The sequence below is a fragment of the Mustela nivalis genome (genome assembly GCF_964662115.1).
Source record: "Mustela nivalis genome assembly, chromosome: 2".
In the NCBI taxonomy this organism is placed as follows: Eukaryota; Metazoa; Chordata; class Mammalia; order Carnivora; family Mustelidae; genus Mustela; species Mustela nivalis.
The window spans coordinates 36,749,234-36,775,928 of NC_139021.1; the positions used below are offsets into that span (position 1 = coordinate 36,749,234).

The 26,695-nt window shown below is 34.7% G+C and overlaps 1 protein-coding gene across 1 annotated transcript in view; it reads right to left on the bottom strand.

The window, feature by feature from the left end:
• VPS13B (vacuolar protein sorting 13 homolog B) overlaps nt 1-26,695 on the bottom strand; it is a 714,200-nt gene that overhangs the window by 372,857 nt on the left and 314,648 nt on the right. Inside the window, exons 20-21 of the mRNA XM_082719962.1 lie at nt 25,845-25,954; nt 18,133-18,280 (exon numbers count right to left, since the gene is read on the bottom strand). Of these exons, the coding sequence (XP_082576088.1) occupies nt 18,133-18,280; nt 25,845-25,954 (258 nt within the window). The remainder of the gene's footprint in view (nt 1-18,132; nt 18,281-25,844; nt 25,955-26,695) is intronic.

A 26,695-nucleotide genomic window follows, 5' to 3' on the forward strand; every position in this document is an offset into this window, starting at 1 on the left:
CTTCTTTCAAAACTTATGAGCTACGGAAAAGTAAGAGTTTAATTCAGTAAGCACGACTGAGTGCCTTACTTGTACTAGGACTTAAGGGGAACAAAGATGTAGAAGACTGAAGTGGTGCTTTTGAAGACCTTAACTTTGAAAAAGGGAAATGAATGGGTGATACACTTACTAAATGGATAAGTAGCATAAAGCTAGTTTAAGAAGATTTTATTACCATGTAGGAAGTGCAATAATTGTAGAGTCACTGTCTTATAATTAACTTTCACTCTGTTATAAATTACTTATGTATAGCCATAGAAAAGAAGCTATTACACATTCATAATCCAAATAATGATTTTGGTGTCACTTAGAAAGAATAAAATGTATCTCTTGCAAAAGAAAAAAAAACAGGTCAATTTTCAGGTTCATAAAGAACCTAAATCTTTTTTTTTTTTTTTTTGGCCATTTCCATGGCTACCAACCTGCTGAAAATCTTCATCTCTGTAAAGAAGGGTACTTCACATTTCTAGAAAGGGTCTTCCTCCTTCCATTCCATCCTAGACTACTCTCAACCACAGGATACTATTCAAGAATAAATAGCATCTTATATGGAAAATTCAATTTCTGCATCTGTTTTTCAAAGTCTCTCTGAATCTGTTCAACTTTAATTTCCACTACTTCTGCTGAAAAAAACTACTCCACTTGATGTCTTCCTCTTGTTCTTCCCATCCAAGTGAACTGTCCCTTCCTAATTATCACAAACCCTATCTATTTAAGACCTACCTCAAGTTGTACCCCTCTAATGAAAACTTTTCCAATTCCTAAAGTCTGTAATAATGGCTCCTTTTCCTAATTTTTCCTCAGTTTTGTAAAATCTACCATATTGCACTCGACTTTTTTCTTTCCTGTTAGAACCTAAAGTTCATGAGACTAAGAGCCACATCATCTACTACTTTCAACTTCCCAAAGTACTTAACATACAATTAAGAACACTGTAGGAACTCAAAATTATATTTACCAATTACCTGACTCAAGATAAAATCTAACATCAATATCCTGGGTTATACGTGCACTACTCCTGTCAGTACTTAACTTTTATTAAAAAAAAAGATTTTATTTATTTATTTGACAGAGGAGAGAGATCACAAGTAGGCAGAAAGGCAGGCAGGGGGTGGGGGAAGCCGACTCCCTGCTCAGCAGAGAGCCTGATGCGGGGCTTGATCCGAGGACCCTGAGATCATGACCTGAGCTGAAGGAAGAGGCTTAGTAACCCACTGAGTCACCCAGGTGTCCCAGTATTTAACATTTTAAAACATATCCAAATTTGTGATACAGTGGGAATATTCTACAAGATTATATGCACCAACTTAAAATGTACTACATACTACTATTTTCCCTAAGTAATTGATAAATATTCCTGGGAAATCTGGAGAGAGGCATGAAAAGTTACAGTACATTAATATAAATCAAAGAACTGGGGGCAAAAAAGTTTAAGGAATATGATATTTAAGTCCCTTCAATGAAGATTGTTGGGAAAACTGGACAGCCATATGCAAAAGAATGAAACTGGACCCTGTCTTGCACCATACATAAAAACTAACTCAAATGGATTAAAGACTTAAAACTAAGACTTGAGCCATAAAACATAGGCAGCAAGCTCTGGGACACTGATCTTGGCAATGATTTTTTTGAAGCTGACACCAAAAACAAAGGAAAGAGAAGCAAAAATAAACTACTGGGACTACATCAAATTAAAATGCTTCTGCACAGCAAAGGAAACCAAGAATAAGATGAAAAGGCAAATTACTGAATATGAAAAAATATTTGCATATCATATACCTGATAAGGGCTTGATATCCAAAATATGTAAAGAACTCATAAAACTCAATACCAAAAACCAATCTGATTAAAAAATGGACAGAAGATCTATATAAAACATTTTCCAAAGAAGACATACAGATGGCCCACAGGTACATGAAAGATTTTCAAAATCATTAATCATTAGGAAAATGCAAATCAAAACCAAAATAACAGACAACCTTACACCTGTGAGAATGGCTGTTATCAAAGAGACAAGAGATAATAGCAAGTGCTGGTAAGGATGCGGAGAAAATGAACCCCTGTGTGTTGCTGCTGGGAATGTAAATTGGTGCAGCCATTATGAAAAATAGTGTATAGACGCTTCATTAAAAATAAAAAAGCAGAACTACCATATGATCTATCAATTCCACTTTGGGGTATTTATCTAAAGAAAATGAAAATACTAACTGGAAAATACATATGCACCTCTGTGTTCACTGCAGTACTATTAATATTAGCCAAGATATGCAAACAACCTATGTGTCTGCTTTTGGATGAATGAAAAAAGAAATACACACACACACTCTGATATGTATGCATATGCAAGTGTGTATACATATGTATATGATCTATACACATACATATATATGATACATGCATACATATAATGGAATATTATTCGGCCATAAAAAAGAAGAAAATCTTGCCATTTGTAATAACAGGGATGGACCTCGAGGGCAGTATGCTAAGTGAAATAAGTCAGACAGAGAAAGACAACTGCTATATGATCTAACCTCTATATGGAATCTAAAAATTAAACAAAACAAAACAAAAATGAAGCTCATAGATACATAGAACAGGCCAGTAGTTGCCAGAGGGAAGGGTTGCATGAAATGGGTGAAGGGGGTGTAAAGGTACAAACTTCCAATATAAAATATGTAAGTCCTGGGGGTGTGATGCACAGCGTATTGTTATAGTTAACAATCTCATGTTGCATATTTGTTAGTCTCTCAGAAAGTAAATCAGGAAAATTCTCATCACAAGAAAAAGAGTTTTTGGTAACTATGTATAGCAATGGATATTAACAAGCCCAGTTGTGATCATTCCCCAAGGTACAGGTATATTGAATTATTATGTTGTATACCTTGAAATTAATATAACATATATCAATTACACCTAAATTTTAAAAAAAAAGTAAGCAAGTCAGCTATGGTCCTTGATGTACATTCTAGACAACAGGAAAGAAAAAAAAAAGAATGAAAACCTTTAATGGGTGTTACAAGGACAGAAAATAGGTGCCAAGGTAGGAAATCTTAGGGGAGTGTCATACACCTATTTGAGAAAGACTAAACAGGGAAGCTTTCTTTACTAAAAGGATAACATTTAACCTAAGACTTGGAGCATGAAAAGTATATAGCTATGAGAAGAGCAGTAACCTTTTGCCTCAGTGCATCTAAGAGAGCAAGGTGGGTGGGTCTGCAGCAGCTCTACTGGGGCCACGCGAAGCTCAAACCAGCATGGTCTGATGTGGAAACACGGCTCCACACATGCTGCCAGTGTTTCCATCAGTGTGACTGATAGAGGCTTCAGTAAGTTCGATTAAGTGAACTTCCTCAAATGGGTCATCCAAGAAACGGAGCTTAACTGCAGATATCCAAGATACTGACCTTAATGCTAATTCACTGTACATAAAATATATCAATTATGAGTGTTTTAATGTGAAAAAAATGGAAACGGTATATGCAAAAGATGTCAGGCAAGAAAAAGCATGGAGTGTTTGAGAAATGGAAAAGGATCAATGTAAGGAAAAATGACAAACAATGAATGGAAGAACCCAGCAGAAGCTAAATCAGGTCAAACTTTGTAGGCCATGGGAACAAGTTTGGATTTTACCTTAAATGCAGTAAGAAATTACTGAAGCATTTTAAGCAGGGAATTAAATGATCTAATTTAGATTTTTTTTTAATTTTTTTATTTTTTATAAACACATATTTTTATCCCCAGGGGCCAATTTAGATTTTTAATGAGATGATTCTTGCTGTCATCTAAACAATGGGCTAGAGTAACTGAGAAAAGATGACGAGATAATTGACACGAGTGGGACTACTTAGCAGATCTTTATTCTGTAGAAGAAATTATGTGACTCTGATTGGGGATGCAGCATATAAATAGAATGGACAGGAAAAAAGCCACTATGAATCCAAGGTTTCATCCTTGAGTAACATGGTCAGTGGGGGGGGGGGGGGGTACATAGCTGTTAAAGATTTGATAGTAGGCTTGAGTGGCCTTTAAGATACCTAAATCTAGGGGCGCCTGGGTGGCTTGGTAGGTTAAGGCCTCTGCCTTCAGCTCAAGTCATGATCCCAGGGTCCTGGCATCGAGCCCCGCATTGGGCTCTCTGCTCAGCGGGGAGCTTGCTTCCCCCTCTCTCTCTGCCTACTTGTGATCTCTCTCTGTCAAATAAATAAATAAAATCTTAAAAAAAATGCCTAAATCTATTTCTTTAAAGATTTATTTATTTATTTATTTATTTGAGAGGGAGAGAGAGAAAGACAGAGAACAGGGGGGAAGGGAGAGGGATAGGGAGAGAAAGAATTTCAAGCAGACTCCACACTGAATGCAGAGCCCAACACAGGGCTCCATTCCAGGACCCTTAGATCATGACCTGAGTTGGAACCAAGAGTTGGACTTTTAACCAACTGAGCAACCCAGGTACCCCTTGAGTGGCCTTTGAGATACTTAAATGGAGATGTAGACAACTGGTTATGAAACATCTTAAAAGAGAGAGAGAGAGAGAGAGAAAGAAAGAGGAAGGAAGGGAAAAAAACCTGATTTAACAAAGCAACTCATTTAAGTCAAACGTAAAATAAATCATCAGTGTGAAGTAAGCATGAATGGAAATACTGCATTTTAAGGTAAATGTAAGGAGAGTAAAATCAAATAGAGAAAAGAAACACTAAAATCACACTGCAACATCAGCAGCTGATAAAATAAGCTTCACCTTACTTAGAGCATATACCTTTCCTATTAAAATGCAAAAATAAAGAATATGTTATTTACTTTCTATCTGAATGTGTTTTACCATTTTATAGAACTTTCACATATCTTACTCTAAGTCTTATAACAATACTTAAATCTGTGAGCTCTTGTTGGTATACTTATTACCATACTATAAATGAAGAAAATGCAGGTGTATGAGGTTAGCTTGACATGGGAGTGGGGATAGGATCAAAAACTAGATTTTTTGGTCCCTAGTCAACTGGTTTTTCCACCGTACCTTCCTAACTTAATGTGTATCTTACACTGATCATTATTTTTGGCAACTTATTTTGGCAACATAAATTTAAGTAACTTGAAGAAAAAGTGACTTTTATATAGTAACACTATTTTTAAATTTCTAGAGTTTAGATAGTACATAAAGCTTTAAGCAACTTGCCATAGAAACTACACTAATGCCTGAGACTTTTCATCAAATACAAACTACATTCGATACTATCACTCTTGAAAGCCCCTTGGGAAATAATGGCTTTTTGGATACTGCAAGTCAGCGTGACATGGCATGCAAAATTGCATCTCATGCTGAGCCAACCAGGAAAATATATGTCATCACTATGTGACATTCAGAATTTCATCTGGAAACTATAATCTTGTTCTGACTGCTAAAAAAGGCAGGGGGAGGAAGACTGCATACAAAACAATTTGGTTGAATTCTTGCCAGTTCATGTAAAAACTAAAATAACTTACTTACTTCCAAAGAAGAACTTTATATTCAAAAACTTTTCAATGCTTTCTCAAAGAACTTTAAAATTAACTGAAATCTTGTAATTCAAATTAATGAATCACTAGAAAAAATTCTTTATAATAAAACAAATTTTCAAAACTACTAAACTGTACAAAGCAGAATGATGAAAACACTTCCTATTTCCTTTCTTCCAAATGAATAAGCTCTAGATTAAGAAACACACAAAAACCCACTATAGGCCACAATCTGTTTTATGCATCCCATATCTTTCTAGTCTAGATTCTTTTCCTCCTGGGCTCCTAATTCTTGTGTGTGTGATATATTCATAAAACATCTACCTTATTCCTATTCAGAAACCTGTGAATGTGATTTAGTGTTATATAATCAACATTTTGTGTTTTAAATCTGTTGTGACTAATTTTAAAGTGAAAAATTAGTAGACATAAACTGGAATGGCTGACTCACAAATTACTCCCAGGAGCCATGTTTCTGCTCGCCCTCTATTTTTTGGTGTCACATCTCATGCCCCTAACTTCAGAAAGGGCTGCCACTGGGCCAATCATAGTACCTAACTGCACTGGTCATAGTGATTGTCTAAGATGTATGCACATGACCTAAGGGAGGCCAAACAAAATCCTTCTTCGGTATGTTTTCAACCGATACTAGAACAGATCTTTCTCTTTGATAACAGAGAATTAAGTATGTGAGTCCAGAGAAATCACAGCTGAGTACACTGGTAAGTCAAGAAGCCTATTTCATAAAATTAAGTTAAGCCAATGGGAAAAGAAAAAAAGTCCTAATGGTATGGAGTCTCTGTTTCTACATCATTCCAAGGAAAAGATCTATCTTTGCTTTTCTTACCATTTTGCTTATGCAAATCAGGAAACTATCCCTGTCTTTTCAAATTTAAGATAATTTTAAAAATGTTTGTCTTTTACAATGAGAGTCCTCCGTAATTTAGAAATGTGTCAAAAAATAATTTAGAAATGTGTCTTCCCTAGTAAAGGAGTCACTTATAGAAGAAAAACAGCAATTTTTAAAATTTTTTTTTATTTTTTACTTAAATTCAATTTAGTTAACATACAGTGTATTATGAGTTTCAGGGGTAGAGCTCAGTGCATAAAACACCCAAAGCTCTTTACATCAAGTGCCTCTTTAATGCCCATCATCGAATTACCCCTTCCAGCAACCCTCAGTTTGTTCCCTAGAGTTAAAAGAGTCTCTTATGGTTTGCCTCCCTCTTTGTTTTTATTTTTCCTTCCCTTCCCCATAGGTGTACCTGCCCAGTCCTTGCAGTATCATAACACAGCCTGCATAAACTCCAAAATGCTCAAGCACACCATGGGGTTTACTTCCCCATTTCCCAGGATTACTTCCTCAAGAACTATTCAAACTCTTCCTCCCTTGGCTCTCAGTCCTTCCATTATCATATTCGCTGGCCATTGTACTTAAGACACTCTGCCTGAACTTATGTATTTAGAGATGCTATTTTTACTCCTCTAATCTTTTCTCCACCTCCAAAAGATTTCTTTAACTACATCTGCCAATACTTTTCTCAGTTTAACTCTTGGCACTCTCCCATCTGTGTCTTATAAAAGGGGCTTCCTACAGACAACCCTAAATTTCCATATAGTAACACCCTAAGACAACAGTGAACTCCAATAATGTAGGGTACAAAACTATAAGAACAGCCATCAAGATTCTGGGGACAAATACGAGAATATCTATTCATATTTACTTTTATCTAAAAATGAGAAAGACACAGTTTGTTAATATTTAGTAAAGTAGAATTACACTGAGGTCCTTCTCCATGTCATAAGGCTACAGAAAACACAATACTAAGTATACTGAAGGAAGAGTAGACTTTTTTTTTTAAGATTTTATTTATTTATTTGTCAGAGACAGAGGGAGAGAGAGAGAGCGAGCACAGGCAGAGAGGCAGGCAGAGGCAGAGGGAGAAGTAAGTAGACTCCCTGACGAGCAAGGAGCCCGATGCGGGACTCGATCCCAGGACCCTGGGATCATGACCTGAACCAAAGGCAGCTGCTTAACCAACTGAGCCACCCAGGCGTCCCAAGAGTAGACATTTAATAACAAGAACAAAATGGCAGGGTTTCACTCTTTCATTTGTTTTCAATTAATTGTGGCATATTATAATTTATATGCATACAGTTAACTAGATTTACAAATTTTATTCTCTACCTTTAACTAAATTAATCTTCATAATTTGGATATACATTTTTTAAAGATTCCATGTAAAACACATGTATCCAAACATATGGAATAAAGATATCACTAATTTATTTAATGATGCCCATTTCCCTCATAGATAAAATGTACCTCAGTGAGGTGACTTTTCAATGTCAGCTACTAAAATCAACTATTAAAATAAAGTGAATTAAGAACTAAACCTTGGGGTGCCTGGGTGGCTCATTCAGTTAAGTGTCTGCCTTGGGCTCAGGCTCAGGTCATGATCTCAGGTTCCTGCTCAGCGGGAAGCCGATTTCTCCCTTTTCCTCTGCAGCTCCCCCTGCTGGTGCTCTCTCTCTCATGTTCTCCCTCTCTCCAAAAAATAAATTAAATCTTAAAAAAAAATTTTTTTAAACACATAAAAAAAGAACCAAACCTTTAAGTTTCTATAACACAGTATTAAAAGTTTTTTAAATGAAGCATATTAGTCTCACTTAAATATGATTGTATATTAAAACTCTATCAGAATAAAAACATTTAAATGTTAAAGTAAAATTATCTTGCATGCTTTATAGTATATTACTATAGTGATACAGACACTTAATACATAAATCAATAAATTGTGTACTACAGATGCTTGCTCAAGGTTTTTTACTGAAAGGAATATACTAAGAAAAAAGGTAGAAGGCTACCAAAGACTAACTATTTTTAAATAGTCTGTTCTCTGTACTTGTTTTAATTCTTCTCTTACTATTTAGTAATGCTTTTAACAAAATGTGAGCCTGCCTCAGATGTGTTCAAGGAATCCAAAAACAGTGGTTTTGTAGGTTTTTTCCCCCCCTTTGTTTTCATCTAGGCTTGGATTAGGACATTTAAAAGAGAAAGAAGTGAGGTAGTCCGGAGTCGTCAAAAGAAAAATAATCCCAACAGAATGTAGAACTTAAAAACTTAACTTCTCAGCATAAAATTTTTACCTTCTAAAGCCATCTCCACTGACAAAATTCATAAAGTCTATAGTTTACTTTCAAAGTAAAAACCAGAGTAAAATTTGAACATATTAAAAGAAACCATACCTAAATATATCTTCTGCTTTACAGTCCTAGAGAAATAACAAATGAGCCAAGGAAATAGGAGAACAAAAAACTTTTCCACTTAAATATGAAATAATTACTAGTCTGATTTTCAAGAATCAAAGTTCCAAGAGGAAAAGACATTATGTGCATGCTATACAAATTGTAGTATATTTAAAAATAAAAATCAATAAGCCTAGTTTGCTTAACAAACTCTACATGAATTAAAAGACATTCTGCCAGACACACTAGGAGACACACTAAAGAAGCATAAGTTACATTTCTTTATAAACTGATCAATTACTTGAGGAGTCCTCATATGAACACTAGCAATGCAAGAAATCCATGTATGTAGTAGTACTGAGTAGTGTAATTACCAGGTCTGTCTATAAAAGAATATCATTAAATGATGAATGGACAGTTTATGAAACATTAAAAAATCAAAATGTTAAAAACACTCTATAGCTACAACCATATAGACTACTATGGCTGATGCTATAAATCATCATAGGGCACCTGTTGAAAGTCTTAGAAAGATAAGCTTAGAAATTAACTTAGACATAATTTGAATTATAAAGATTATGTTAAGTTCTGCTTAACATATTAACTGTTAATATTTTTCCTCATAATTCTAGGTTTAGAAATAAAAATAATTGTTCTTACAAAGTACTAATGGAAGAAGCAATTTAGTAACTGTATATTTTCCTTTAAGTTCTCTGATTACTTTCCGGATGGTATTTCCAAGTTTCTTTAATTTTTTATGTACTTCATTAGATATACTTCATTTTACTTTAAACCTTTTTCTATTCCAAAAAGGGAAAATATACTTTAAACCACATTTTATCCCTGAGAGAATAAAATCAATTGCATATTATGCAATATTTTCCAATGCTTTAACATTTGCCAAAGAAACTGGATATCTAATTAATCACAAAGGAATGAAATTTTATGCTAAACTACATGATTAAAGTAAGCAACTTCTAATATACATAAGTCCAAAAAATATTTACTTCTTGTACATTAATACTAATTCCATCCTATAACTAGGAACATACCCGCTCAACATTCTAGTTTAACCAAATTAAAGATGATTTAAACATTTTTAGATGAATAACTACATTGGTGTGAACCATTTTACTCATAATGCACAATTCTTAAAACTACTCCAAAATACATCAGTGCCTTCAGAAGCAACTACTACCAGCAATAATTGGAAATCTTGCAACGTCAAACCATCCTACAAGTTATACTGCTGTGGATAAAATGATTTTTTTTAAAGCCTTGACAGAATGTCAAACTTGGAGTACCATAGTAAATGTATACAAAACAAAACAAAAAGAAGGTAAAAAGTGTAAGGTCTTGTTTTCTTAGAAGGAACACATTCCTTGTATATGCAAAACAGGGTCTTACGCTGAAAACTTACACATTTCTTCATTTCTTACATTCTCAAACAGGGCAAAGAAAATAATACTTATCCTACATAACTCTTGTAGAAAAGAAAATTAACTAATTGATGTATAGTCTTCTCACCTCTTCCTCAAAGGAAGAAGCAATTCTCCTATCAAGTCCTACATCTATTAATAAGATCTTATATTTTGCTTCATTTGTGATCTCACTGTATCAATTATACCCAATGTTCCTTTATCTCCAATTCTTCCTTCTCTCTTTACCTCTCATTAGACATACCCAAGTGTCTGTACAGTGAAATTTCTGAAAAGAGAGGTGTACATAGTGACTGTTTGAATTACCATTCATTTCCTAACAACTAAAGCTTCTCTGGCCAATTTCTGCCTCATTGCTCTGAATGAATCTACAGCATCCTAGGCAATTACCCATCCTCATCTTGATGTGTATACATGTGTATATTATTTATATATATACACACACATTATGCCATATATATATATATATATATATATATATATATATTATACACATGTATACATTCATATGTATACACTTACATTGCCTAATTCTCAGAAGGATGCTTCTCAATCTTTTCACTGGCTCATTCTACTTACTCTTTAAAGAATTTAATTTTGGGCTTTCTTCTCATTTTGCTTCTCATATAGCTTCCCTGGGAGATCACACACTTTGTAAAGGCTCTGACTGTGTAAGATCCCAAAGGCAATGAATCTAGCACTCACTGTGAAAAACCTAAGCAACATCTCTGACATGACAACACTTTTACCAGCTTTGTCTTCTGATATTCTCACTTAAAGCACAGTATTTTCTACTTTTCTCACCAAACTCCAGCTTACAACATTCCATTTTAAGTTACTATGGCAGAGTGAATAACCTGTACTAAGTAACCTGTAATGAGCTAAATTAACCTGTACTATCTACTCTTCTCTTTTTTTTAGTTAGAACCCAAACCTTTTGGTCACACAAACCCAGGCCTTAAAAAATACAGACTACATTCCTGAGATCCTATACAGCTCTGGATACGATCACATATGATCAAATAAATATGACTAATTTTCCGGCCAAGAATTTACAAGCAGAAGTGAACAGTACAACTTCTGTATAGTTTTCAAAGAGGTAAGGTGTTCTCTTCTTCTTCTTTCTGTTGTTGTTGTTTTGTTGTTGTTGTTGTTGTTACTGATTTCTGCTCACTGAAATGCAGACTATCTGATAAGCAGTTGAAGCATCCCTTGTGGACCATTCATCAAGCCTGGAACAGGAGCCACTCATAGTGGAATAAGAAAGTACCTGACCTTGGAGAGTCATATACCTTAGGGAGCCATATGACCTTGGGGTGTATACCCTTAAGCTTTCGCATGAGAGACAAAACTCAATCTTATTTAAACCATTGCTATTGAGAGATTTCTGATATTTTCAGCCAAAATTAACTCAATCATTACAACTACATTACTGAACTACTGTTTAATTTAAAAATACTATATTTTGAAATGAGATCAGAATAAATGCAATTACTTAATCTCACAAAACAAACTGAGGGTTGCTGGGGGGAGGGGGTTTGGGAGAAGGGGGTGGGATTATGGACATTGGGGAGGGTATGTGCTTTGGTGAGTGCTGTGAAGTGTGTAAACCTGGTGATTCACAGACCTGTACCCCTGGGGATAAAAATATATGTTTATAAAAAATAAAAAGTTAAAAAAATAATAAAATAAAATAAAATAAAATAAAAAAAAAAAAAAAAAAGAATAAATGCAATTAGATATTTTACCTAATAACCAAAGTTCACTGTCAAAAAAAAAAATTCTTCAAAAAAATCTGAAACCTTTATTGGTAATATAAACAATGTGATTTTAAAATTTCATGATTTTCCATATTTAATTTTCTTTGAGAAAATAAGATAGAGTTTCCATATTTCTGATAAGAAATGGAAGTATTTGAAACATCATAAATTTTTTTATTTCTTAAAATATATTGCTGATTCTGGGATATATATAAACATACATATTAGGGAAGAAAGAAATATGTCAGCAGTAGTGTTTCATTTCTTAGTGTCATCCAGCAATTTAACTGCAACACTGAAGTGACATCAATTAAAGAGTAGCAGATCCTTCCATGCTAATCAAAGAAATTTAGGTGTTTCCCACTATAACCTTGTTGGTAGCTCTGATATAAAATTCTTCACTATTTCAGTCCCATGGGACTGGACTGAAAAATTAGAACCATCCCTTGACAAAAAAGAATGCTCTGAAGTTGGCTGGTTATATATTTGGTATTAGAGGGAAAATAGTAGATGACTAAATTTGCACAGATCTGACTCCTACGGCTGGTTGTGCTGTTAAGTAAAGAAAGAAGGCAACTAATAATCACAGAATGGCCTTCATAATCTGGAACTTTATTTGTGTGTGTATGAGTCTGCTACAGGTGCATTAACACATTGAGAAAATATGTTAACTAACGTAATTAGGGTGCTATTTACTTTTCAAGTGTTATTCTCTGTAATTTGTTAAATAGCAAAGCACCTCATATAGCACCAGAAAACACTTTACCAAGTGGAATCTGAAGAACAGAGTTAAACAATAATCAAACTGAGAAAGATTTTTTTATAAGGATGAAATCAAGGAGCAATATAAATATTCATATCAAGAGATTTATTTTTTTAAGTTTTTATTTATAGTGGTTGAACACTTCCATACACCTAGTGCTGATCACAAGTGCCATCCTTAAACCCCATTACCTATCCCATTGACTAATGAAGAGGATGATACACAGATACACACACACACACACACACACACACACACACACACACACACACACACAATGGAATATTACTTAGCCATAAAAAAGAATGAAATTTGCCATTTGCAACAATATGGATGGAGGCAAAGAGTATTAATGCTAAACAAAATACGTCAGTTAGAGACAGATAAAGACCATATGATTTCACTCATATGTGAAATTTAAGAAACAAAGCAAATAAGCAAAAAGCAAAACAAAACAAACAACAACAATAAAACCCAACAAACTAACTCTTCACTATAGAATACAAACTGATGGTTACCAGAGGGGAGGTAGGTGGTGGGATGGGTGAAATACACCATCTGGAACTAAATATTTTTTCACTAAATATTTTTAAATCCTTTTATTCATAAAGAGGTCAAGCAACTTATCCATCTCCATAATTATAAAGTGAAGGGATTAGACTGGGTGATTTATTCGAAGATACATAAAATCCCGTATGTTTTTTCCAAAGTTATTTGCAAGGCTCCCTCCTTTACTGGCTTCGTATCGTTCAAATTTTCAGTGAGACCTACTCTGGCTACTCAAATTAATTATCATCCTACAGTCTACTAAAATTTGATACACCTTTTTCCCCCCATTTATTCTCTTTGTGCTTCATTTTGGCAAGTTTCTATTACTAGGCCTTCAAGGTTGATTTCTTCTGCAATGCCTACTTGAGTGCTATTTCTACCCAGTCAGTTTCTCCCTTCCCATATATTTTTCAACTCTAGAGTTGGGCTTGGTTCTTAATTATGTCTTCCATTTCCCTCCAAAATGTACTCATCTTTCCTTAAATACCTGAATACAGTTATAATACCTGTTTGAATGTACAAGTATTTAATACACCTCTAATTCTATCATCTATGCCATTTCTTAGTTTATTTCTATTGGCTTATTTTTCTCCTGGTCATAGATTACTACTTCTTTGCATCTCTATGCTTCTCTATGCATCTGAATGCTTGACATTGTGATTTTGAGCTGTTACATGTCTGGATAGTCTTACAATCCTCTTAATAGTGTTGGGCTTCAAAAAAAAAAAAAAAAAAAAAAAAAAAGAAAAGAAAAAAAAAAAAAGTGTTGGGCTTCATTTTGCCAGCACTTAAAACTACTGTTTTTGTTGCTTCAGAGGCTTTTTAAAACTTGCTTAAGGTGAATCTAAGGTAGCCTTTACATTTTTGATAGTTTAGTTCCACCACGGGGGGTATGGATTTCCTGAGGTCTCTACTGAATATCCTGAATAACAGACAGGATTATAGACTATGACAATAGGAACCTGAATACCTTCCAGCCCTGTATGAGCTCTGGCAATCATTCAGATTATGGTTTCTAGGTCATCCTTTGCCCAACCATTCAGAGTTTCATCCTATGCAGGCATGTCTTACGATTTAGCAAATACTCATTGAGAACACTATTCGTGATTTCTGGAGTTCTTTTGCTACACAGCTTTCTCTCTCTACAATTTTATCCCATGCTTTGCCATCATCTCCACCTCCTACTACTTCAGTCACTCTACCTCCCTAAACTTCAATTCAGCAAGACAGCTGAGCTCAGCTTAATACGTCGCACCCTGTTCTTTGATCTGGAATGTGCCTTTAACCAGAAAGCCAAGGCAATCCAAAGGATGCTTTGTTTCCTTTCTGTGATGATTCACAGTCCTGTACAGCCTACTGTCCAATGTCTAGAAGCTTTTTTTCTCCCATATATTCGGACAAGTTTCTTACTTATTTATAGCAGGAATATAAATCTAGTCCCTATTATACCACCATGGTCAGAAGCCAAATTTCCATACTTTGAAATTGTAGCATTATCTACTAAAATTTACATCATTAATTATCGCATCTTAATTTTTGTACTATTTTTGTAGTATCTGAGAAGTCAAATTAAAAGGCCTTCTATTATTTTAACCATATACTTATAGTGCTTTGGACTTGAGAAGTAATATCTAAACATGCAAGAGAAAAATAGCTAATAGTTTTTAAAGAGCTATCATTTATAGAGCATTCTTCTTTTTAAAGTTTTCATATCCATTACATTTTCATCAAGAGTTCCAAATGAATTTTCCTAACATTTCCAAAACATAGGGTAAACAGATGTTATAGTTTTTAGGGGTTTCCCTGTTTTCAAAAATAGATTCTCTAGAAGATTACTTAGAATTCTGTGATAATATATTATCTTCATGTGAGACATGCTTTTATTCTGGGTTGGCCTGCCCTATGTGGCTATATCACTGAAATAGTGTTGTTCTGCTGTCAACACATTTCCCACAATCAAACATATGTTCTCCCTATAGCCAGCTATTTAACATTGGTTAATTGTGATTGGAAGAGGAAGATGTCTGCTTTTGTTGAATAATCACCAAGCAAAAATCAAGGCCAGTGCAGTATCACCAAGCTTTGGCCTTCATGTGCCAAAAATGCTACATAATTGTTGGGAATGAACTTAAGACCAAGACTGGACCTTAGGTTGAAAAATAAAAACTCATTTTAGTAAGAATTCAGACATAAATTAACACTGACAGTTCTCCACTATAAAATTCAGCTAAAAATTTAAATGTACATTTCATAATAATATGAATATATTTAACACTAACTGAACTATACAATTAAAAGGTTAAGACGGTAATAGTAAAAAAAAAAAAAAAGATATGTAAAGGGCTATGAATGAATTACCAAATTCATTTCAATTCATGATGCAATGTAAATAATGAGTACAACAGTGATAATTTCATTTAGAAATGATACTAAGAACTCATAAAACATTTTTTAAATTAAAACTGAAGGAGGAACAGTAATATAATTAAAAATACAACTGAAACTTTTGAAATTTATTTATTTATTTATTATTTATTTTAAAAGATTTTATTTATTTGACAGAGAGAGAGAGAGAGAGATCACAATAGGCAGAGAGGCATGCAGAGAGAGAGAGAGAGAGAGAGAGAGGGGAAGAAGCAGGCTCCCTGCGGAGCAGAGAGCCCGACACAGGGCTGGATCCCAGGACCCTGGGATCATGACCTGAGCCGAAGGCAGAGGCTTTAATCCACTGAGCCACCCAGGTGCCCCTGAAATTTTTGAAATTTAATCCTAAGTAAAGAAATTAGTTAGCATAGAACATTCTCAAGAGAGCACTACCACAAACCAAGGTTTCCAGAGAAGTAAAAACAGTGAGACTTCAAGTAGGAAGATACACAAATCATAAAGAATAAATACCTATGATCATAATTTCTATCCTCTGTCATGGAATTTCATTGAGATCTTAAGCATTTTCCCTTATCTATATTCATCCTTAACAATAACTTTAAATCAATTATCAACTGTGATTCAAAGAACATGACTAAATAGTAAGCAAGAGGTCAGAATATGTGGTTAATATGCATACAAGATTAAATTTACTTTTATCAAATGATTCTTTAGTAGACATTTTACTTGTTTTATCAAGAGGTGATGGGTGCCCGGGTGGCTCAGTTGGTTGAGAGACTGCCTTCAGCTCGGGTCATGATCCCATGACCTTGGATCAAGTCCCACATCTGGCTCCCCCTACTCTGTGGGGAGCCTGCTTCTCCCTTTTCCTTTGCCTGCCACTCTCCATGCTTGTACTCTGTCATATTAGTAAATAAAATCTTTTTTTTAAAAGAGGTAATAATTATATGGGGTGCCTGGATGGCTCAGTACATATTACGTGTCTGATTCTTAATTTCAGCTCAGGTCATGATCTCAGGGTCGTAAGAACTAGCCCTGCATTGAGAGCAGGGCTGTGCTGGGCATGGACCTACTTAAGACTGTCACTTTCCCTCTCCCTCTGCCCTCCACACCCACAAAAAAAAAAAAAAAAAAAAAAGGTGATATTTATAAATCTTAATCTAAATTAACAGTTCAAGAGATCTAAAGTATAAAACTTAGCACAGTATCTAAAGGAAATAATACTGCATTAAAAGTTCAATACTTAAGTTACAGATCAGCTTCCTATGTTACAAAAACTAAGCATAGGCATTTTGGCATTTGATAAAGAAAATCTCAACAAAGTAAAAGGTTTGTGGATGCTAACAGGTGGAAGTTGAATAATTTCACAAAATAAACATAACAACAATACTTTAGGAAAAGTAAAATAACAAGTGTAAAACTCCAGAAAAATGTATGTTACCATTTTATTGTTGTTAAATATGGTCAGAAAATAGTACTTTTCCTCTAAACTATAAATGTTAGTTTGATATATACGTTAAGTTCCTTAAGGGCGAGGATCATGTCTAATTAATGTATCTATGCTCCATATCACAACAGAGTTTTGCCCAGTATAGACATTCAATAAGTGGTTTTTAGTTTAGTGAAAATATGAAACTTTTCCCAATATGTTTCAGAATACAGAAGTCATATGAAATAAAGCTTAGCATCTAAGGAAAAATATAAACTCTCCTGAAGATGTGACCGATCATCACAAATATTACAAGTTAACCAAGAAAATACCACTTAAATGCAATTATAAAGTGCTTTTCTTTTCAATTACACAAATGGGGATTTAAAAATTGTCTTATGGAAGAATATTTATGTTCTTTATTTGCAGAGATGATCTAGCTGAGAGAGTAAGAGAAGGGAGAGGGAGAAAATTGAGATATATTTCACAAGAATTCACTTTAAGAAAGAACATACTTGGTTCTTTATGGATCTCTAGTGTTTTTGCAAGTCTTAAAAGTAAAGCAGTGAGTGCCTTTGTGCCCAGTTTTCAAGAATATTTGTACAGCATACAGACTCAAAAGACAGAGCTACAGTCCTCCTTTTGAGCAAAGGCTTAGGCCTTGCAAGTTACAAATACTGCCTCCCTCCAAAGAAAATGGCAGGCATGTTTTCTACTGATTATAGCAAGTTCAGGTTCTCTGATTGAGGGTTCCTCTCCTCTAACATAATCCACTATGTATAGGTGGCATCTAACCTCCCTGGTACCACTCTGTGGGAATGAGGCTTAGGACAAGGACACAAGAAAATGCTAATAGCCTAGGTTACTGCTAATGCTGCAAGATAATAAAGTCCTTTGTCTCCATTCCAAGAGTCCCATGTCTTTGGCTGGCATTCATGAAACTGTGGCCTGGATAACCTGATAACTTACTTGAGCTTAGAGTTAGGGTAAAATCATAAACCCTTCAGAATTCTTGACACATACCTGTTACTGTTTTTGTTTTTATAGGGCTGCTGGCATATTCAGAGGCCTGATATGACTGCTGCTTTGCCAGGGGTGCACTTCCAACAGACACCTCATCGTCCTTCCTTCTGCTAATTGGCATAACAAGAGGAACAGCTACAACAGGCTGCTGGAGAGAGGCAAATGAAACACTGAATTATTTACTATTTCTTAAGCAGAAGGTTAAACATGGCGACATTGAGGAAAAGCCTTCATAAGTGGTGTTGAAGTTTATTACTTGAAATCAATCATGAAATCAATCAGTCAACTGTACTTTTCACAGTTTTTCCCCTCTCTCTTCATCTCTCTCTCTTATGCACACAGATTCACACAGGGACACTTAGTTTCAGCATGAAATTACAATTCTGTATGAAACTAAGATAGCTTGAAAATAAATGAAATTTAAAATAAATTTCAGTAAGAAGCATAAATATAATACGGTAAGGGCAAACCAAAACTAAAATCAGCTTTGAAAATCGTGATTATTAGAAAATAAAAAGTTATCCTTATGAAATGATACTTTAGAAACATACTTGTATAAAATGATTAATTACATGTTACAGTTCAACTTAATAAAGAATTGCTGAAAATCTCTACATTTTGTCTCACAAAGTGATATATGTAGCATATTTAAAAAGCACAGAAAAGTATCCACAGTTAGAGAAAGCTGGAAAACATTATGATCCTATACTGAATGCATGAGTGCTGAATTGGACAATAAAGCAGCTGTTTCATCTTTATTCACTGAAATAAAGTCTGATGTTACTGCTGATGACGCCCAATACAATCTTGTCAGATTTTTGGCAAAAAAGAAAAAAAAGGTATTTTTAAAGTTTGCTGCAGGATCAAAGATCAATGTTGAACTGGGTGGAAAACAATCATGAAATGTTGGGTTTTAGCCACAAATTGAGAAGGCAATTGCAGCGTGGGCAACAACAGCTGCTAACTGTAACACAGCTGCGTCCGATGGTAGCTCTGGAGGGGCTGCTCGAGAGCAGCGCAGTCTAATGTTGCTCTCAACAGCACAACACCACATTCTTCAAGATCCAACTTTAAGCCTCACCCAACATTTATTACTTATTTAATACTAATTCGATTATAAAAACATCCCAATCAGAACTCAGGTTCTGAACATTATCTAACAATGCAGCAAATCAATAAAGCCATGAGATAGAGGGGGGATAAAGGCAAAGTATTTTAAAGTTGCTACTTCAACTGAGTAAAAGGACAAGGAAGCGGATAATGAAAAAATGGAAAGGTTAAATATATTTGTGGGAAACATCACAATGTATAGTACCTACTTGCATATTAAGAATTTAGTAAAACTGATATTTATAAAATCTGAATAGGAAATTAGTATTTTAAGACCTAGATGAGAAACGTTTGACATATTGTTAAGTTTTGATGTATTTAAAATTCCTCAACTATAAAATATGGGAGTGGAGAGGTCTACTTAAAAACCCCTATATGTTCTAGTATTTAGTGATTCCAAAATCCCCTGAATTTCTTGGCCATCATTTATAAACAATGTTCAAATTCAAATTAATGTATTAGAGAAAAATTATGTTCTGCATAGTGTGATATTTAACTCAAGCAAAATAGCTGGAAGATGGGCACCTGAGTGGCTCAGTGGGGTAAGCCTCTGCCTTCAGCTCAGGTCACGATCCCGGGATACTGGGATCGAGCCCCGCACTGGGCTCTCTGCTCAGCAGGGAGCCCCGCCATCTCTGCCTGCCTCTCTGCCTACTTGTGATCTCTCTCTGTCAAATAAATAAATAAAATCTTAAAAAAAATAGCTGAAAGATGAGATTCATAAGAGCCTTAATATTGGGAATACCCAAAAACAAACAAACAAAAAAACCCTTCCTTTTGGTGGCTGAAACTGGGTGCATTTTCACAAAGGCAACAATTTACTAAAAGCCCTAACAAAACACCTCCTAATAAGACAGCAGGCTCTGATATGTCTCCTACAGAACTGTATTCCAAATACCTACAACAGTGTCCAAAAGACTCTCCATAAATATTTGCTGAATTATTACTAATACAGAAACCACATGTCAGGCAAGAAGAGATACTGGATATAAAGTAAAATTATTTTATTTCCTCCACTTTTCTGGAAATATGGCTACTCCAGTCAAAAATATAAAAATAAACAATATTTATTTTTAGCCAGCTTCCATGTTTCTACTAATAATCTTCTACCTTCTGGTACTAGATATTTCCTCAAATATCAGTGTATCCTAGCCTCAGATTTCTCCTATCCTTGATGCATCAATATTCCATGATCTCAAACTACTTAAAAGCTTTTGCTGTTCTTCTAAAAAAAACTCTCCCTCTTTATTAATTTAATATAAAACTCTCCCTCTTATTAATTTAATAAATGTAAAAGTATAGGAAATTATAAAGAAAAACAACATCCACATTCTCATTACATCTAATAGTTACTGGTTCTTTACATTTTTATATTTCCTTTTTTTTAAAAAAGAGACCAATGAAGTATTAAAGATATGGTTAAAACCCCTCCAACTGGTTTCACGGACCTGTACCCCCGGGGATAAAAATATATGTTTATAAAAAATTAAAACAAAACAAAACAAAACAAAAAAACAAAAAACCTCCAACTGCTAACCACCTGCCCATTTCTCCTGCAATCACCCACGATTCTGATACTGATAAAATCCATGAAATGCATGTTTTAACAACTATCTTTACTTACACACACTCATATACACCACTTATTTTACCATTTATTTATTTCTAAGGGTAGTTTTGGGAAAATGTACATAAATGCTCTCATATTACATATATCCTTGGAAAACTGGTTTTTGCATTAGGTATAGTTTGAGGCATACATATTAAAACCTATCGTATAATCTCTACTAATAAATTATCTTATCATGTGAATATGTCATACTTTTTTTATCTACTTCCTTACAGTCATTCAAGTTGTCTCCAGTTTTACATGGCTGCAATAAATACTGCAGTAAGAGGCTTATTCATGACTCTTTAGGCTCCTATGAGTATATGCGTTAAAAGCATATCTTTATTAAAAAGTGAGATTTAGAGGGGCGCCTGGATGGCTCAGTGGGTTAAAGCCTCTGCCTTCAGCTCAGGTCATGATCCCAGGGTGCTGGGATCGAGCCCCGCATCGGGCTCTCTGCTCAGCGGGGAGCCTGCTTCCTCCTCTCTCTCTCCCTGCCTCTCTGCCTACTTGTGATCTCTCTGTCCAATAAATAAATAAAATCTTTTTTTTTTTTCCTTTTTTTTTTTTTTAATTTTTTTTTTAATTTATTTTTTATTTTCAGCATAACAGTATTCATTATTTTTCACCACACCCAGTGCTCCATGCAATTCGTGCCCTTTATAATACCCACCACCTAGTACCCCAACCTCCCACCCCCCACCCCTTCAAAACCCTCAGATTGTTTTTCAGAGTCCATAGTCTCTCATGGTTCACCTCCCCTTCCAATTTCCCCCAACTCCCTTCTCCTCTCTAACTTCCCATGTCCTCCATGCTATTTGTTATGCTCCACAAATAAGTGAAACCATATGATAATTGACTCTCTCTGCTTGACTTATTTCAAAAGTGGGATTTAGGGCCTAGAGGCTATGTCTATTTTCAATTTTTTTAAAACAAATTGTAAGGACTAAACTTGATTTTTTTAAAGATTTTATTTATTTATTTGACAGAGAGAGAGAGAGAGATCACAAGAGGCAGAGAGGCAGGCAGAGAGAGAGAGAGAAGCAGGCTCCCTGCTGAGCAGAAAGCCCAATGTGGGGCTCAATCCCAGAACCCTGAGATCATGACCTGAGCCGAGGGCAGAGGCTTAATCCACTGAGCCACCCAGGTGCCCCAATGCCTATTTTCAATTTTACTGGATATTGCTAATTCATCGATTTTCACTCATAACAGTAGTGTAAGTTTATGAATTTTCTATTTTTTCACCACTACTGAGTATTAGCATTTTTCACCCAATAGAGTTTAAAAAGTAAAGATGAGTAGTCATGAGTGATAATTATTAAAGCTGGATGATACAGTCACAGGGATCAATTACGCTATTCTCTCAATTACCCATGTTAAAAAAAAAAAAGGAAGAATAAAATAGTAGGTTAAGTATATTTTTAAAAATATATTTTTGAGATACTGATGAACCATTGTAAAATAGTAATACTGTGAAGTGCTGGTGAAAATGTACACTGTAACCACTGTAAAAGGTAAATCACAATATAACAAAGTCTTCAAAATATTCAAAAATATATGCCTTTAACTAATTTTTTAAAAGATTTTACTTACTTATTTGAAAAAGAAAGAAAAAGGAAGTACAAGTGAGGGGGGAGGGAGAGGGAGAGGGAGAAGCAGACTCCCTGCTGAGCAGGGAGCCTGACCTGGGGTTCAATCCCAGCAACCCAAGGTCATGACTGGTGCCAAAGGCAGACACTTAATTGAATCAGCCACCCAGGCCCCTCAGTATATGCCTTTAACTATTAATTACACTTTCAAAAATATATTCTAAGTGAATACTTAAAAAAAATCCAAAGATTTAATTATGAAGATATTTATCCCATTATCATTTTAACTCTGGATGAATAGGGTTATGAGTATCTGTCAGTATTACTTTTAAACAAAACTACTGTTTTGAACTTGGAATTTTTAAAAATATATATTTACATTTAATTTTAAATAGTTATAATAAAAATAAAATTAAATATAAAAATCTTTAAAGGTGGTTGTTATCAATCAAATGAATCGATCTACTTAAGATGCTAGGACCAAAAAAAAGATGCTGGAACATTGATCTTCAGGGATATCTCTAGCATAACTTGACAAATTTGTGTCATTTATAAAATAACCAATGAAAATTTACAGTACAACAGGATATTATTCAGCCATAAAGAAGAAGTCTTCTCATTTGTGACAATATGGATGGACCAAATAATAAGGTGGTTAGGCTAAGTGAAATAAGAGAAAGAAAAATACCTATTGATTTCACTTATATATGGTATATAAAAAAAAAAAAGACAAACTCATGGGGGCAGTTGAGGTGAATGGAGTCAAAAGGTACAAACTTCCACTTAAAAAACAAATAAGTTATGAGCTGTAATGGACAGCAATATGACTATAGTTAAAAGTACCATATTGTATATTTAAAATTTGTCAAGAGAGTAGATCTTAAGCTCTCATCAAAAGGAAAAAAATCTGTAGCTATCTGTAGTGACAGATGTTAACTACTTATTGTGGTGATAATTTCAAAATATACACAAATATCAAATCACTATGTTGTATACCTGAAAACTAAGACATCAATTATTGCTCAATTAAAAGAACTTACATCTAAAATATTTCACCCAAATGCACCCTGATATTAGTGTCATTGACTGTTAAGGTGGATTTCTATGCAACTGCTGGTAAAGCAGAGATGGTGGAAAGACTAGTTAAGGTGGTCCTGTTTTTTACTGGCCTATTTGCCCTCATAGTGCCCAGATGTTCGTTCTGAGTATCTGATGCATAAGAATTGCATAGTAAATGTTCACTTTCATTTTTATTATCTCTGTATTGCCTCTTCTTTAGTTTTATTCAACATTCTGTTAGAGAAAACCTCCTAAAATTCAAATCTCTTTATATCAGGTTCCTATAGTTCTTCTTTAAGAACTTCAGGATGAAGTTGCAAACACTCTGTATTTAAAAAAAAAAAAAAAAAGTCTTTTATGAATTGGCTTCCAATTCCTACCAGTCTCTAGAAAAATTGGCTCAAGTCTGGAATCACTGAAGGTTCCTTTCTTACCAAATTAGTGGGGTGTTTTTGTTGTTGTTGTTGTTGTTTTTCCTCTGCTCACACAGTTCAGTCTAGAGCAACCTTTCTGGTCTGGTTTACTGCTATAATGCTCAACTCAACTGTCTTAATTCCTCCTTTTAACAACCTCATCTGCCTGTGAGAACTATTCTTCTTTAACTTTTTCCATATAATCCTATTTAGATCTAATATAGCAATTTCTAAAAATGGCATTACTATATTCCTTCATATTCCTAAATACAGTAAATAACTCTAGATGGAGGGATATACTAAAAATTAACTTTTATTTCTGTAGCCCCAGTATCTAGCACAGTGCCTTGTGGTGTCTAACTATTTGATAAAAAAGAACAATGAAACTGGGGAATGGAAGCTGTAGTTTCAAATTAAGACAGGGTTAATAAAATCCTTTAAAAGATACTCCTTGAGACATGGGTTGAAATATTCAGTCCATTTTTGTCTTATTTAATTATGAAATTGTGTATTTTTCTATCACCTAGCTTTAAGTTATTTCAGAAAAAAGATGCAGCACTCACTTTGGCAGCACATATACTAAAACTGGAACAATACAGAGAACATTAGCATGGCCCCTGTGCAAGGATGACAGGCAAATTTATAAATGTTTCATATTAAAACAAATACCAAGTCATTCAATTAGAGTACTATAAAATTACAATTAAGTCAATAGGAAAATGCAATGCAAGGTAGCATAAATTTGGCCTGAAAAACATTTAGTTCTGCCATTTACTACATGTGACAATAGGTAGGTAAATGTCAATAAGCATCAGTTTCTTCATTTTTAAAATGGGAAAAATAAAACCCTTCTCTAAGAATTCCATTTAAGCACCATGACACAGAAAATTGCACTTAAGCATTCCAGGAACTACAATTAGGTACTCTTTACTTTGCAATTTATACCCTTTTAAATTAAAAGCATACATCCCAGGACGCCTGGGTGGCTCAGTTGGTTAAGCAGCTGCCTTCGGCTCAGGTCATGATCCCAGCGTCCTGGGATCGAGTCCCGCATCGGGCTCCTTGCTCGGCAGGGAGCCTGCTTCTCCCTCTGCCTCTGCCTGCCATTCTGTTTGCCTGTGCTCGCTCTCCCCACCCCCTCTCTGATAAATAAATAAAATCTATAAATAAATAAATAAATAAGCATACATCCCAACTCTTTTATACCAACCATCCCAATCCAGGGGTTTGGCACTCTATGAATACTTGTTGAGTAAACCTAAAGATGAAGAGGAAATACAGAGATAATAAAAACAAACGCTAACATTTTCTACGCAATTCCTACACATCAGACACTCAGAACAAAGATCTAGGCACTATGAGGGAAAGAAAGTCAGTAAAATAGAACTACCTAAACTAGTCTCTCCAGTGTTTCTGCTTTATCAGCAATTGCATAGAATTTCACTTCAATAGTCAATGAAACAGTAACTGTTTAGAAATGAAAGAATAGAATTGCTTGAAAGGGGTAGAATGGAGGACAAAGGAATTGTGGTACATCCATTTAAAAAATCAATTCCAGGGGTGCCTGGGTGGCTCAGTGGGTTAAGCCTCTGCCTTCAGCTCAGGTCATGATCTCAGGGTCCTGGGATCGAGTCCCGCATCGGGCTCTCTGCTCTGCGGAAAGCCAGCTTCCCCCTCTCTCTCTGCCTGCCTCTCTGCCTACTTGTGATTTCTCTCTCTGCGTGTCAAATAAATAAATAAAATCTTAAAAAAAAATCAATTCTGACAATACATAACTGTAACAAATGACTAAGAAAAAGATTTATTCATTAAGAGAGTAAATTATAGTGTGTAAACCTGGCGATTCACAGACCTGTACCCCTGGGGATAAAAATATATTGTATGTTTATAAAAAATAATAAATAAATAAAGTAAATTATAAAAATTTCTCACCTGCTGCATATGTCTATTGGTTCGTTTCTGTGGCTGATAAATGAGCCAGGTGTATAAGACTGGGTCAATATTAACTGCTACTCCTTGTACACTACAAAGAAGTACAGCACCTAAAAATCAAGATTTTAAAATTGTGTTAATTCCTCCTATAAAATAGTAAGCTTTGTATCACATCACACCAAGTAGGGCAGCTGTAATAGAAAAGACAAATTAACAAGGTGGACAAAAAGATCTTGAGGAATTCCAGCCTCATATATTGCTCACGGTAGCATAAAATGATGCAAATGCTTTCAAAAACACTTTGGCATTTCCTCAAGAAGCAAAATATACAGTCACAATATGACCCAACAATTTTATTCCTAGGTATGTACCAAGATAACTAAAATCGTATGTCCATTCAAAAGCTTGTACCCAACTTTTCAAAGCAGGATTCATAATAGCAAAACGTGGGAATAACACAAATATCCATGAATGGTTGAATGGATAAGCAAAATGTGGTAGAGCCACATGATGAAAAATCATTTGTCCATCACAATGAATAAAGTACTGATCCATGCCTGCACCACACCTTGAACACACGTTAAGTGAAAGTCAGTCAGTCATAGAAAACCACAGACTGGATGATTCCACTTACATGAAATGGCTAGAACAAGCAAAACCCCGGAATAAAAAGGTGGGATTAGCAGATGCCAGGGCTTGGGGCAGGGGCGATGGAAAGTAACTACTAATAGATACGTGATTCTTTGGGGAGTGATTAAAATGTTCCAGAATTAGAAAATGATGATTGTTGCACAACCTTGCAAATATACTAAAAACCATCAAATTATGCGCTTTAAAAATAATGAATTTTA